General features: G+C 41.7%; 1 protein-coding gene across 2 annotated transcripts; it reads right to left on the bottom strand.

Annotated features, from left to right (window-relative positions):
* Nucleotides 1-30: 30 nt before the first annotated feature.
* Nucleotides 31-12,291, bottom strand: atad5a (ATPase family AAA domain containing 5a). Of its 2 annotated transcripts, none has more exons than XM_046041531.1 (22): nucleotides 11,903-12,291; nucleotides 11,213-11,276; nucleotides 9,283-11,090; nucleotides 8,848-8,932; nucleotides 8,545-8,703; nucleotides 8,006-8,150; nucleotides 7,659-7,919; nucleotides 6,831-6,979; nucleotides 6,287-6,437; nucleotides 5,676-5,984; nucleotides 5,173-5,281; nucleotides 4,910-4,992; nucleotides 4,682-4,818; nucleotides 4,419-4,596; nucleotides 4,081-4,248; nucleotides 3,726-3,968; nucleotides 3,559-3,623; nucleotides 3,198-3,387; nucleotides 2,333-2,490; nucleotides 1,344-2,215; nucleotides 1,027-1,185; nucleotides 31-796 (listed from the first exon to the last, which is right to left on the bottom strand). In XM_046041531.1, exons 2-22 carry the CDS (start codon nucleotides 11,261-11,263, stop codon nucleotides 718-720), a joined length of 5,559 nt encoding a protein of 1,852 aa, XP_045897487.1. In that variant the 5' UTR covers nucleotides 11,264-11,276; nucleotides 11,903-12,291; the 3' UTR covers nucleotides 31-717. The 2 variants fall into 2 exon arrangements, with proteins under 2 accessions (XP_045897487.1, XP_045897489.1); XM_046041533.1 differs by having other exon boundaries at nucleotides 5,173-5,269.
* Nucleotides 12,292-13,420: the final 1,129 nt, after the last annotated feature.

Raw genomic sequence — 13,420 nt, 5'->3', positions numbered from 1 at the left:
GAGATTTAGGGCTGACAAATATAGCAGAAATTTCTGTCAGAAGTGTTCTGTTTTATGAACTTGGAACAGAAATGCAACAACAGTACTTTTGAGTGGAGACATTTACACACAGACTTTACAAACACACAACCAAATTCTATTTTTCATGTCAATCTCTTACAAATCATTTGAAACTTGCTTGCAAAAGCTAGTTCTACTCAATAAAAACACTTTGCTTCAAGATATATAAAACACTACTGTACAGAGGAAAAAAAAAAAAAAGAAGAAAAACACACACACACACACACACACACACACACACACACACACACCAGTACAGCTTAATATTACCAAAAAAACATAAAGTAGTAATCTTTAGTGCTTTGAAAGCACCAAAACAGACGACATCTGAGGTTATTTAGCTATGCGAGCTTCAGGTGAGAAGACTTTGTTTCTGTGTTCAGTGATTAAGTCATTTCCATCTTAGAAGAAATATGTGGAAGCATCACCAGAGTTCTTTGTGCGCACACACCTCTGACGAACTACCCATCTCATTTCATGACACGGTCAGGACCATCAACAGATAAAAGGCAACACTGATTTATGTTGTTGCCCAATTAGTCATCCCTGTGCCACAACACAACCTGTACATGTGTTCCTTCATCAATTTCATAACCAAAACCTATGAACCATAAAAGGGTTCCTGATCATGAGGACAACTCTGATCTCCTCTATGGTTTAGGGGAAGTCTTCGGCAAGGTGCTGTAGAGTGCTCTTTTCAAGACCCAGTTGGATCGCGTCTAGATAGTGCAGGAACCTAGAGGACGGAAAAAAAACATCAGTTTTCTGTGGGCCCATTTCAACAGACTTGGCATAATTTATAGCGTAGGAGTTGCATGCAGGCAGTGTCTTGCAAACAAATACACTTTAACACATTTATTTGTAGCCTTTCGGTCATATGTGCTAGGTTGAGGAACTTAACCGCATCCTGCCCACAGTGATGCTGCTCTCCAAGTGTAAGTTTAACTATGGTTTCTTCACGCTCACCTTCGTTTAATCTTGCCCTGCTCCTTAAGCTGCTCTGATCTGCAGATAGTGCGCAGGGCTGGCAGGTAGTCCAGAGCAGCTGCTGGTTTGTTACCCGGAGTACCGAACATCCCTTTGAACATCAGACTCTCCATCACTTCTGTCCTCCGCTGGACCAGCCTGGAACATATCAGTACACATTACCTTTCTTTGAACTTGGTTTAACTGGTCAGGGTTATAATTCATTCATTCTGTGACCACTATGCTGTCACAGTACATTAAGTTTATATTGTACAAAAAGCTGGGACCATTGTGTAAAGAAAGGCTGAAAGACTCACTGTGGTTGACAGGGGCCGTCCTGAGTGAAACTGTAAACTTCACAATGAGGGGCCACAGGGAGGCTGAGTTCGGCTGCGGCCTCCTTTCCCAGCTCCCCTTCTAGTTGTTGGGCTTTGTCCCAAGCCTCCGCTACTGAAACCCGACACTTGTGGAAGCTCAGGGCCTCCACAGCAGCCGGGACCTCTGAGATGAGCTCTCCTCGCACCCAGCTCCCTCTAGCAGTCTCAGCCCGCAACTCATCTGTCATCCCATCTTTCACTACTGCACCAACCAGTGACATTCTTCTGTGGTTGTCACATCCTACGGGATGAGCAAGCAAGGAGTCCGTGTAGGACATGTTGTCTAAAAAGTCAGCAATTGATTCTAGACACTGGGAGACTGGAAGACTTTTTAACCGCTCCTCAGGGGTCAGTGGCTTCTTCTTCACCGTGTCGGAAACTAATCTCTCTTTGACTTCCTCCTTTGCCTGAAGAACGCCCTGCGGCTTGCAGAGAGATGGGAAACCGTCTTCTGAGTCCGAGTCAGAGTGCGGTCCATCCTGGTCAGGTAGACAGTGCCGCTTCTTGTTCTTCCTCATTCTGTTGGACATTTTAACTGGACTGCTATCGTCTGAGCAATCTGCCGACTCTGCTGTGTGCAATAACCTGGCATGGGCTGGCTGCTGGCAGGTGGACGGCAGCTCATTTGGATTAACAGACGGATGGTCTTGTGATACAGAAACAGATTGCTCAGGTTTGTAGGTAGAGGTAGTCAACTGTGTGCGTGGTAAAGGTAAGAGAGTCTCCATGTTGGAATAGAGCAGGTCCACTCCTCGCCGCCTGCTGTTTGTCAGCAGCTCCCAGCATAACGCCTCCTGCACCAGACTCTGGCCCTGTTGACAACACATACCTGGTCAATATCTTAAATCAAATGCAACATGAATCTGCATTGGAGAAGAAAAAAAATATATGTGGTATAGTATAGTATATGTGGTAAATGAAGAGTTTACCCTGAGCAGCTTCCAAATGTCTCTTTCAGGTTCAATATTCAGCAGACCCAGCATGCTCTCAGTGCAGCCGCTGTCACAGGGAGGGAGAGTGGACGCGACAGTCACTGCACACTCAGACATGCCTGCTGCCTCTTCATCGGTCTCTGGCTTTAGTTCAGCTTTTAAAAGAATGATGGGAAAAGTACTTAAAAGTTAAAAGGGAAATTTATATTAAGAAAAGTGCAATACAAATAGTTAACATAATTACAAAGTGATTTAACAAATGACATGAGAGACTAATTAAATTATACAGTTAAAAAATAAAATGAGATAATGACATTAAATAATAAATACTGTCTACAGTAGGAGATCATACAAGACTTAAAAAAGGTGCATTTTAAAATCAAACAGATGTCAAAGGCAATTACACAGTTTGGGTGGCTTGATAGCAAATGCAAAGTCACCCTTGATCTTTTGCTGACCCAAGTGTGGGCCCTTGTACATAATGGGTTTAGCAGGTCAGACATACAGTTTGGAGCCAATCTATTTAACGCTTTGTGAGTGATTAATAAAATATTTAACTGTATTCTGGTAGCTAAGCAAAGCAAGGCGATGAGGGGTTTCTAAAACTGCGGTAATGTGTTCTCTTCATGTGGCTCCGGTTAAAAGCAGAGCCGCTGCATTTTGGACTAAGTGCAGATTACTTAATGTTGTTTTTTTGTTGTTTTTTTTACTGAAACAGTAAAAAAACAGGATGAAATAAAGCATGAATATATTTCTCCACATCACCAGCAGACAGAAATGGTTTAATTTTCTCAGCTGATTAAACATTAATAAAGCAAAACCAAGTTATCAGTTTCAGTATTCCTCCAGCTCATCTCCTTACAAGCTTTGCCAGTGTGCGTCAATGGCCTGGTTACATTACGGCCTCCTGCGCTGCGAGTCCAGAACTGCAGCTGCAGTAAACTCTGCCTGATGTCACAGCCAGTGAGTCTCAGCAGAGAGCTGACGTCCCATAAATCTGTCCTCATGTCTTCCGCCAGACACAACAGCCGCAGGAAGCTGCCCACATCCAACTGTACCAGGGAGAGACGGACAACTGAAAAACTGACTGATTTCACAAAAATATAGTTTTGATCAATGATCTCTCCCAATTGATTAGCATCTCAAGATCAAGTCACATTAAGACAACCTTTTCAGAGAAAAACTTTTAACAGTGAAACATGTTTTAGAAATTGTCCACTCACCACTGAGGGCGTTTTGAAAAGGATCTCTTCAAAGTTGCCATCAAACATGGTGCTGAAAGCAGGATCTACAAAACATAAAATATTTGATGTGAACTCAAAACACCACACACAGAGCATAAACAAATACAATCAACACACGCAAATCTGCCCTTTCTCTTTTTACTCACCGCTGGTAGTTAGGATGACTGGCCTCTTGGTAGTGGTCATAAAAGTCTTGATGGCAGCCAGAAACCCTGAGTCATCATCAAAAATAACATCCACTTCTTCAAACAGGATAAGCGAGGTGGCTGTCTTCTTGCTCTGCTCTTCATTGTTTTTCTCTTTAGGGGTGGTAGCTGGTGGTGATTTGACTGCAGGGTCTTTCTGCTTATTGGCACACTCATTTGCTTTTATAACTTTCTTGGAAGCAACTATATGAAGAGAGGGGGAAAAAAATATGTTAATAAAGTCCTGATAAAATAATTTCATGAAGGTTACATCATCATTTAAGTGAACAATTGAACACACTGAAGGTGCATTTACCCGCTTGTTCATTCTTTTTGGTGTTAGGTGTCTCCTTGTTGGTGGGTAGGCCCATTTTGAAGAAGTTGGCTAAAGAGGTGGGAGCCAGGCCTCCTCTTTTAGCACCTCTAGGGGACTGGGGATGTTTCCTGGGAGATGAAACCACCCTACGAGGAGAATTAACCTTTCCTAGAAGATGAAGAAAACAATCAACAATCAATTCCCAACAGTTTGTGTTCATCTTGTAATATTGATACTGTATACAAATCCAACCATGAACAAAATTTGAATTAAATTTATCCTTGCACAAGAAAGCAACTCATTAGAAGCAGTGCCATCAGTGTCAGCTCTGTACATACTGGGGGAGGATCCAGGCCTGGCAGCGCCAAGACTGCTGCTTGTGCCGTAACTGTTGAAATAGGTGGGTTTGTGGGCGTTGACCCCCTGACTGTCCACCTGGTGTGACTGAGTGGCTTCCTTCAGCTGGGACAGAATTAGACGGCCACTCCGCTGAGATGAAGCATTCACCTCAAAAACCTTGGGAGACCAGAGGGAAGTTAGGAAACGAGGAAGCTAAGTCCTACTCAGTGTCTCACAGTAATGTACCTCGAAGCGTATGTACCTTGAAGCCCAGCTCCTGGGCACAAGCATAGACTGCAGCAGTCTTTCCAACGCCCGTGGGTCCCGTGATAAGCATCGTATTACACAGCATGTCCTCTCCATCCTGGGAGTCGTCTTCTGCGCAGTCCCAGTCTGAGTCTGCACACAAAGAGCCATCACGCAGTCAAAACAAACCTGCATCAATGCAACAGAGGTAGTCAAGAGAAAATGTGCTTTTCTAATCTCCCACCATTGCTGCCTTCCTCTTGTTTCTTGACTTTCTGTTTTTTTCTTTCATCTCTGTCTGCACGGAGTTTCCATTCCTTTAGCCAGCTGTACAAAAAACAAAACAAAAACAAACATGAAACATTTACCCCATGTTTCTGATATAGAATTTCTACGGTGGTCCCAAGCCCATGCTGTGCAAATTTGCATTATGAGTGGATACTATTTAAGGGATACAGTATAAAACAAATACTGTTGTTCTACATTAAAGCAGTTTTAGTTCCTCACCTGTGCAGCCTCTTCACTGAAGTAATGTTGCCTATGACGTCACTGGAGTGCTGAGGCTGATATTTGTCTGTCCATAAAACGTCCTCCTTCACCACATCTGTAAAACAAACTAAAGAGTTTGAGGCTTTAAATTTTTGTGACAAAACCAGTCTCAGCCAAGTTTACAGACACCAGGTGGTTTACTTCAACAAACATGTAAACAATGAGGGTGCAAATGATGTCTTACGAGGAAACCTCTCGTATGAGAGTTGTCATTCCTGTTTGGCAGGTGTGTTTTCCTGTTTTAAAGATAATTCTACATTGTTGTGGTGGAGTCAATGACAGCAGGTCTGCTTTTAATACTTTACTCAAAGCACTTGCCCAAGCTTCACTATCAGAGCCAGTCAGTCGTGGCTTTTATAACGCCGCTCGTGCAAAGCAAGCAAATACTGGAGGATAAATTTAAAAAAACATTGGATGAAGAATTGTTTATTGATTTCATATCACAATATTTGTAATCTCACCTTGTTTTCCAGTGTCCTCTGCCAAAGGCAAGTCATCAAGCACAACCACAGAGTCATCTTCAGTTCTGACTGAAGCCTCGGCTTTCTCATTCACCTCCTCCTGCCTGGATCTCTGAGCTCGTCTCGTCCGGCCTCTCCTTTTTGTTTGCTCAGGCTTAGCTGTGGAACTTTTCTCTTCTGAAGAGTTGGCCCGTTGCTTCTTAGCCACCTTCACCGTCATTTCCCCTTCATCATCCTGCCTCTTCCTCTTTCCTCCTACTGGTTCAGCTGGCAGTGTGGTGCTTGTGACTCTGGTTACAGCCTCTGGTTCTAGTAAGTAAGGTGCAATGGATGTTGAGAATAATATGGATGTTATGCTCTTATTCTGCCTCTATTTTATTTAGTTAATTTTAAATAGCTTGTAAACATTAACTGATTAAAATACTGCCCCAATATTTGGGGGGAAGATTGAATCATTTAAAAATTAATGAGCATTTGTAAAACTAACTATTAAACACATTATTAAAAAAGGAAATCAAGTTTAACAACAGCCTAAGATAAACTGTTACTGCAACACAACATATCTACTTTTGTTTAAGTGTGTAAGTGCAAAAACTGCCCGTCAGACTGACCTGAGGCTGTGCACTGCTGCTGGTGGTCAGTGCGTCTCTTCAGAAAGCGAGTGATGAACATCTGAACAGGAAAGGGAGGGTTAGAGGTGCCGACCTCCTCCATTAAAAGCTGACGAACACTTTCAGAGATCTCAGGCCTCCAGCCAGAACCCTTCAAATGGAAAAATATTTTTATTAAATAACATGTCTGCTGACTCCTGTTAAACCTCACATTAAGTCTGCGAGAAAATGTCCTCATAACACCACAAATGTTTTTGTTATTTATATAAAAAGGTATAATCAAACGACACTACCAACCAAAAAATACAAATTGGACAGAAATGAAAATTTAAGTGTGGTTTTATGTATGCTCTCTTAAATTCAACATAGCTATACTGGCTGACAAGTAGCAGATATAATCTAAACAAATCTGCTCTAAAATACTGATCCTCCTAAACATGTAACTGAATCCACAACAGGTCGAAGTGCCACCGTTTGGAATCGATGCTGAACATTTAGGAACAGGTGCCAAGAGAATCAGGTGATTAGAGTCATTTCAACATACCCGTTTAGAAAAGGCTCTACGAGCTGGTTCTGTCCTCACACAAAGGGAGCCACTAACAGACAGCAGTGGGTTGGAGTTTCGGCACCAAAGTTCTTTCAGGTGGCAAAGTAAGGAAGACTCGGGCCACAGTAGACTCCAAAGAGGGCAATCTGTCAATACACAAAAACAAGTTTCACTGGGCTCTTGTCCTTCTTGATGTATCTGTACCCATTAATCCTTCATAATAATAATAATAATAATAATAATAATAATAATTAGTTTAAAAAACCTGATAGTTATGGGCTCAGATAATTCACTTAAGTAAAAGTAGCAATACCACACAATAGAGATATTCTGGTATAAGTAAAAGTCATAGATTGAAAATTTTACTCAAGAATTAGCATCAAAATATACTTAAAGTACCAAAAGTAAAGAACTCATTATGCAAAATGGCATTTTTCAGAATAGTGTATATTATAAATGAATAATAATTATTGATGCCTTAATGTGTTCATCACTTTAATGTTGTAGCTGGTAAAGGTGGCCTACTTTTAATTAGTTTATAAACTGCTGGGCAGCTTGTGAATTACCGCCCTGGGTTCAATTACAGTCTATAATACTAGATCATTTATTTGTTGATTATGTTTTGTATTATTAATCTGAAAAGTTTCTAATAACTGGGGTTATCAAATACATGTAGCGTAGTAGAAAGTAAAATATTTTTCTCCCAACTGTACGAGTAAAAGCATCAGAAAATAAAAATACTAGTACCTCAAAAGTACCTTACAATTGTACTAATTTCCACCACTGTCAAATGAAGATGACAACGTGTATTTCTATGAAGCCTACCGTTGGGTGGTTGCTTCACGTGTATTACTGGTTGAAAGGAGGAACAGGAGAGAGAGTAAGCCTCCTTGGTGGCAGCAGTCTTGGCCATCTGTTTCCTGAAGGACTCAGGCAGGCCACTCTTCAAGAACTCTCTGCGTGCCCTGAACTGCTCATCGTCCTGGGAGTTTTCAGAGTCCTCGCGGCTGCTCTCATCAAATATGGAAATCACAGCTGACCCCTTCCGAGCAGTCTTTTCTTGGCCCATTGAGGCCACTTTGGAGCCTGTGAGAAAGAAAATATAGCACCAATAGATGAGAATCCAACTAAATGCTGAACAGTGAATGGTCATTTAGAGTGAGATAGACTACCTGGGACAGCCTTGGTGTCTTTGCCAACAGGTGTGGGTTTTCCCAGAACATCCATTAGACTGCGTAAAGGCTTCTGGGTTTTACTCTTTTCTGGTGCCACCTGAGGAGACGCGGACTGGTCCTCCTCCAGGCAGATAACAGAATCCTGACAAAACAAACCACATGAGAAAAAGATTGAGTGAATACACAAATTAGGTTTTTGCTTCGATGTTTGTGTTGTATTGAAGGTGATCTATCGTGACATGGTGGGGGGTCCCTGAAATTCCCCAGTGTTCATGTCCAGCTCATTAGGGGAGACAAGTATTCAGATTTGATCAGTTCAAATACTTGAACATCCCTAACAATCCTTTAATTGGTTCCGGTGGTGAATATATTGATTTTGTGATCCTTTACAGCACTTCATAAATACTCATCTGCGACTCGGCTTCCAATCCAAAAAAGAGTGAAACATTTATTCTCAATATTCATCATTGTATATTACGCTGCTATGCCTTTGAGGACAGCCAGCGTACACTTATGTCTGACTTGATTAACTGTACCTCATTTTCACAGTAGCTCTTCTTTGTGGAGGCCTCAGCTCGTGAGGAACGCCTTAAAATGCCCTTTTCCTCGACAGCAGCTTTTTTGCTCTGTTGAATCACTCTGGCTTTCTCCACCAACTTCTTCGCCTGCTTTCTTTTTTTAGACTCATTTGATGTCTGAAAGAGATAAGAGAGTTTTTCCATCATCCTTAGCCCATAATTATGATCATGTTCATTATGATGTTCCTTGTCAAGTCCATAAACCAATTCATTAATTACATTTAGAATTTGTAAAAAAAAAAAAAAAAAAATCATACTTACTTTAGTAGCCAAAGTGGTTTTTGTGTCACTTCCATCTTCAGCCTTGGTCATGGAATCATTTTTATGGAGTCTAGTAAATCTAATCCTTATGAAAAAAGAAAATAATTTAATCAGAACATGAAAAATGTAGGCACCTTTAAGAAGAATTGCCAGTTTATTGGGTAGCTGAAAGGCAGCCAAATACAACAGTAAATACAACACCTGCATGAAGGTCAGATTGATTAAACTGTTTTAAAGGAGGTATGGATTCAACTCAACCAACAATCAACACCTCTGTTTCACCAAAAAACGAACATGGTACATGTAGTAATTGTTGTATTAGACTGCAGTAGTTTTAGTTAGGTGTAAACTGGCAACTGAGTGTATGAATGCATCCCATAATGCTTTTCATAGAATGTGTAATAGTATTATATCATAGCTGTATGCATGTGTCACCTGATAGGGCTTCCTTTTGTGTCGGGTGGGCACACCATCTCTGCTGCGAAGACACCGTGTTTGGACTTGCGTATCTTTGGGGTGGACATCTTTGCAGGGCTGTCGTTAGGTAAAGCAGCAACATCCTTTGACTTGTTTTGATTCCTGGTTTTTCTGATAGGAGTTGCTGGGGTGGCCTCAGGTGCTTGCCTGACTACAGCCTCTCTTCTGGACCTTCTCACCGTGGGGACAGACGCAGTTGAGGTCATAGGGGACTTCTCTCTTTTATCATCAACAATCGTGGCCACTGATTCTTCTGCAGGAGCAGCAACAGGTGTGGTGGTGGTGACTGCCTCCTTTTCTTCTATAGCTTTCTTTCTGCCCTTTCTTGCTGGTTTCTTTTTAGCTACTTTGTTTTCCTGAGAGGTAACAGGGACTTCCTCAACAGAGGGTGGAATAACAGTGTCCTCTTCAGTAACTTTGTCTGCATCATCCAAAACCTTCTCTCCAGGTTGCTTCTGTTTGCCCTGGCTCTTACCAGGCTTGGTTTTGGACCCATCCACGCTGGGCTGTTTGAAAGCAGCCATGAACTGCTTCCTCTCTGCCTGACTGCACTTGGGCATGGATTCACTCTCAAGCACAGCCAGCTCTAGATCTTCCTCTTGAAGAACCACATTGGATTTCCGCTTGACAGTCAGAGAAGTGGAAGAAACTTGGTGTCCAGCCTCCATGTGAGGAGACGATACTACCTCTGCAGGGCTCGACGCCCCTTTTCTCTTGTTGAAGATAGAAGCCAACTTCCCTACCGCCTTGGCTGCTTCCTGGTTGGATGAGACAACATGCACTTCAGCCTGGATGGTGAGGGTTCGGGGTGATACTTGGAGAGGCAGCTCCACAGAAGCTACATTTTCGTCAGATTTAGGGATATCCAACTGGTCAGCGTCCATTTCTTCCGCCTCTGTTGGGATTTTACTTTCATCTTCTTTGCCCTGTTCATCTTCTATGTCCTCTTCACCCTTGCTCTGGCTCCGCACAAACTCCTCAAAGGAGATGGTGACTGTGCTGGTGTTTAACTGCGAGGCCTCATCCACATTGACCTCCATACTAACATCACACATAGAGCTCTCTTTTTCTTTCTCCTCTGGTTCAGAGTGCTTTTCCTTCTGTTGCTGCCTCTTCCTAGAATTTCGTGCAACAGTTTTGACTGGTTTTACTCTATCTTTTGAAGGTACGATTGGAGATAATTCAATACTATTCAGTTCTGGTTTAAATTTAACATTGTTTACACTTTTGGAACGATCTTCATGATGGTCATCTTTTTCAGCCTCTTTATCACAGACCGTGGCATTACTCTCTGATTTTCCCACAGTGATACAAGCCTCAGTGCTAAGCTGAGCTAACAGGGCTGCTGTATCACTACCAAGAACACCACAGCTGCCGACTGCATCTGCTGCTGAGCCTCTGTTATCGTGTGGTTCTTCTACAATCAGGCAGCTCGCCTCCTCTGTGGAGCTAACAGGTTCAACCTCCACAAGTTTCCTTGCAGCTCTGCTGGCCTTTCTACTCCGTTTCTGAGATAGCTGTTTCACTGCTGCCTCCTGGCTGGTGTGTGTTTCTGGAAGCTGAGACGTCTGACAGTTCTCTTTCGACTGTTCTGGTGTGCTGGTCTTTTCCTTAGGGGACGGACCTTTCCGGCTAAAGTAGTCCATGATGTTGTTGGAGCGTGGAGGAGAAAAGGGTTTCTCCACGGGCTTGGGCACAGGAGAGAAATAGTTTGTGATTGTCTTGACAACGGGACTGCCACCATCTTTGCGAGATTTCTTGCAAGGCTGTGAAAGGAGTGACAAAGTTTATCAAATATGAGAATGCATACTGTATGCAGGATGAAGAAAAACACTTTGCAGCAGCTACAGCATGCTATGCATAGCCCAAATCAGTGTCACAGAAATACCTGGGTGTCAAAGTCCTCAATGACAGATGCCATAGCCACAACACCAGCCATAATTTGAAGAGACCTTGAGCAAAAGAAAACACTGTTACACACATGGAGGTCTGAAAGAGCAGTAAACCACTAAACAGAACATCAAGGATTGTGATAAAGTATTAACTAGTTTTCCTGGTGGTTCAGTGGTCTAGGTTGCATGCCATGTAAAATCATTGTGCCTGGATCAATTCCAGCTGTGAAGCTTCATCATCTTCACCCTTCTCTCATAAACCTCCCTGTACCTCTTTACCAGAATTATTGAATAAAGCCAAAATGTCTATGCGAGTTATCTTCAAGGATGACAGGATAAATACCACAATGCAAATTTCAAGAGTTAGAACACAACAACCAGCAAATAAACACTTGGTTATATTTTACGCAAAGTAAACGCCACCGTATCTGACACTGTTAACATTGCAAATATTGAACAACTCTGTACAACACAGTACTGTGAAACAGCACCAATGCTTTAGTATGCAGGAAGTTAAGAGCTCCTCTGAAGTCAAGTAGCTTATATACAGCATATTTATGATTGTTTTAATGGGGTCAAGTAACTTTATTTTTCATGACATGGCGCCCAGTGCGTTAGCTCCTCCAGTGTTTGTGCCGTATGACAGACTGACAACCAGAAACACACAGGTCGAGGAAAACACTCACCAATAATGCTGAACCAGAAACTTAGTTGCCGTAACTTCCGAGACTGAGTTCACGCTTTATTCACTTCCCCGTGCGTGTGAATTAACAACGGCGGCGAAGTTCATTGTGTGAGGCAGACAGCTGTTTGTTGCCACCTGATATGTAACGTTAAATTTCACTAAACAAAACAACAAGCTAGCAGCAGACTTCGCTAGATGCTACTCTCAAACAAACTCTCCTCACGGGTCCCAAAAGTGGTCCAAACATTTTCCACGTCAGCCACGGGTAAATGAACGCAACGTGAAAAACGTTACACGGATATTTTCCCAATTATTACGAGCAGGGATTCAAAATACATGTTTCTGGACGTATGTTGCTCTTTCAAAAACGCGCCAGACTGGTAGTGAATGCAGAGCGCCAAATATACGTGACCTTTGACATGACCGAATTGCACCAATCATAGGACAGAAAATGCCTTCGTCACCGTCTGACGTTGTTCGCCCATAACAAAGATGGCGTGTGGCGTCGCATTTAATGAAGACGAAAAAGTGACAGCTACCTCTACTGGCTGGGACAATTAAAACATGATATTCCCACTGGTTTTACTGGTCAACACAAACATGAAACACTTGACTTTATATAATAACATGCGAAATCATAAGAATGGTGTAATATATGTCAAGATAATTGTAAATTACAATGAAAACATTACATCTCAGAGGTCGCACACCTCTGGAGCAACTAGAGGTTAAGTGTCTTGCTCAGGGACATAATGGTGGATGTCTCACAGTGGGAATTGAACCCAGGTCTCCCACACAAAGGCAAGCATCTTCTCTATGCGCCATCACCACCCACAAAACATTCTTGAACTCTGTTCAGTAATCTGTGATTGTTTTACAGGCAATGCTTTTATAAAGTTAAAATTATAGCTTCAACTAACAGTTATTTTCATCGTTTATTAATCTGAAATTTGTTTTCTCCATTAATCATTTGGTCTTTTAAATGTCAGAAAGTAGGCCAAATGGAAAATGCTCATATTTACCAGAGCTCACAGTGATTTTTTCAAATGTCTTGTTTTGTCCAACCAATAGTCCAAAACCTAAAGATATTCACTTTACCAACATTTAAGAAGTTGAAATCAACAAATGTATAGTATTGTTGAAAAATGACTTAATCAATTGACCGATTATCAAAATAGTTCCTAATAAATTTTCAAAGTTTAATTGATTAATCAGCTATTTATTCAGCCCTGTATCCAATTCTCAGTAGAGAAGTCACATTTTGTAGAAGAAGAACATATGATTTGTGACACTTCCCTCCTCAAAAAGATTAATTTTAATAGTTATCTATATCTGAGTTTTAAATACAACGATGTAACCAACCATTTAAAAGTTACAAATTGAAATGATAGCTTTTTCACAGAGATATAATTCTTCTATTTATACCTCATGTTAACTCATTGTTTTGTGCAGTCTGACTCACATTTGACCTGAGAAGATTGTTTTAAGTTACTGAAGATTGTTTTAAGTGACTGACTGG

Source organism: Micropterus dolomieu, linkage group LG02 (assembly GCF_021292245.1).
Source record: "Micropterus dolomieu isolate WLL.071019.BEF.003 ecotype Adirondacks linkage group LG02, ASM2129224v1, whole genome shotgun sequence".
NCBI classification, from domain to species: domain Eukaryota; kingdom Metazoa; phylum Chordata; class Actinopteri; order Centrarchiformes; family Centrarchidae; genus Micropterus; species Micropterus dolomieu.
This window is presented reverse-complemented; position numbering and strand designations above follow the sequence as displayed.

Coding starts and splice junctions, on each gene's coding strand:
- atad5a (XM_046041531.1), bottom strand. CDS start 11,263: ATGGCTGGTGTTGTGGCTATGGCATCTGTCATTGAGGACTTTGACACC. Junction 8,151..8,544: donor AGAGCTACTGTGAAAATGAG/GTACAGTTAATC, acceptor TTGTTTTGTCAG/GATTCTGTTATCTGCCTGGA. Junction 1,186..1,343: donor GACGGCCCCTGTCAACCACA/GTGAGTCTTTCA, acceptor GATATGTTCCAG/GCTGGTCCAGCGGAGGACAG.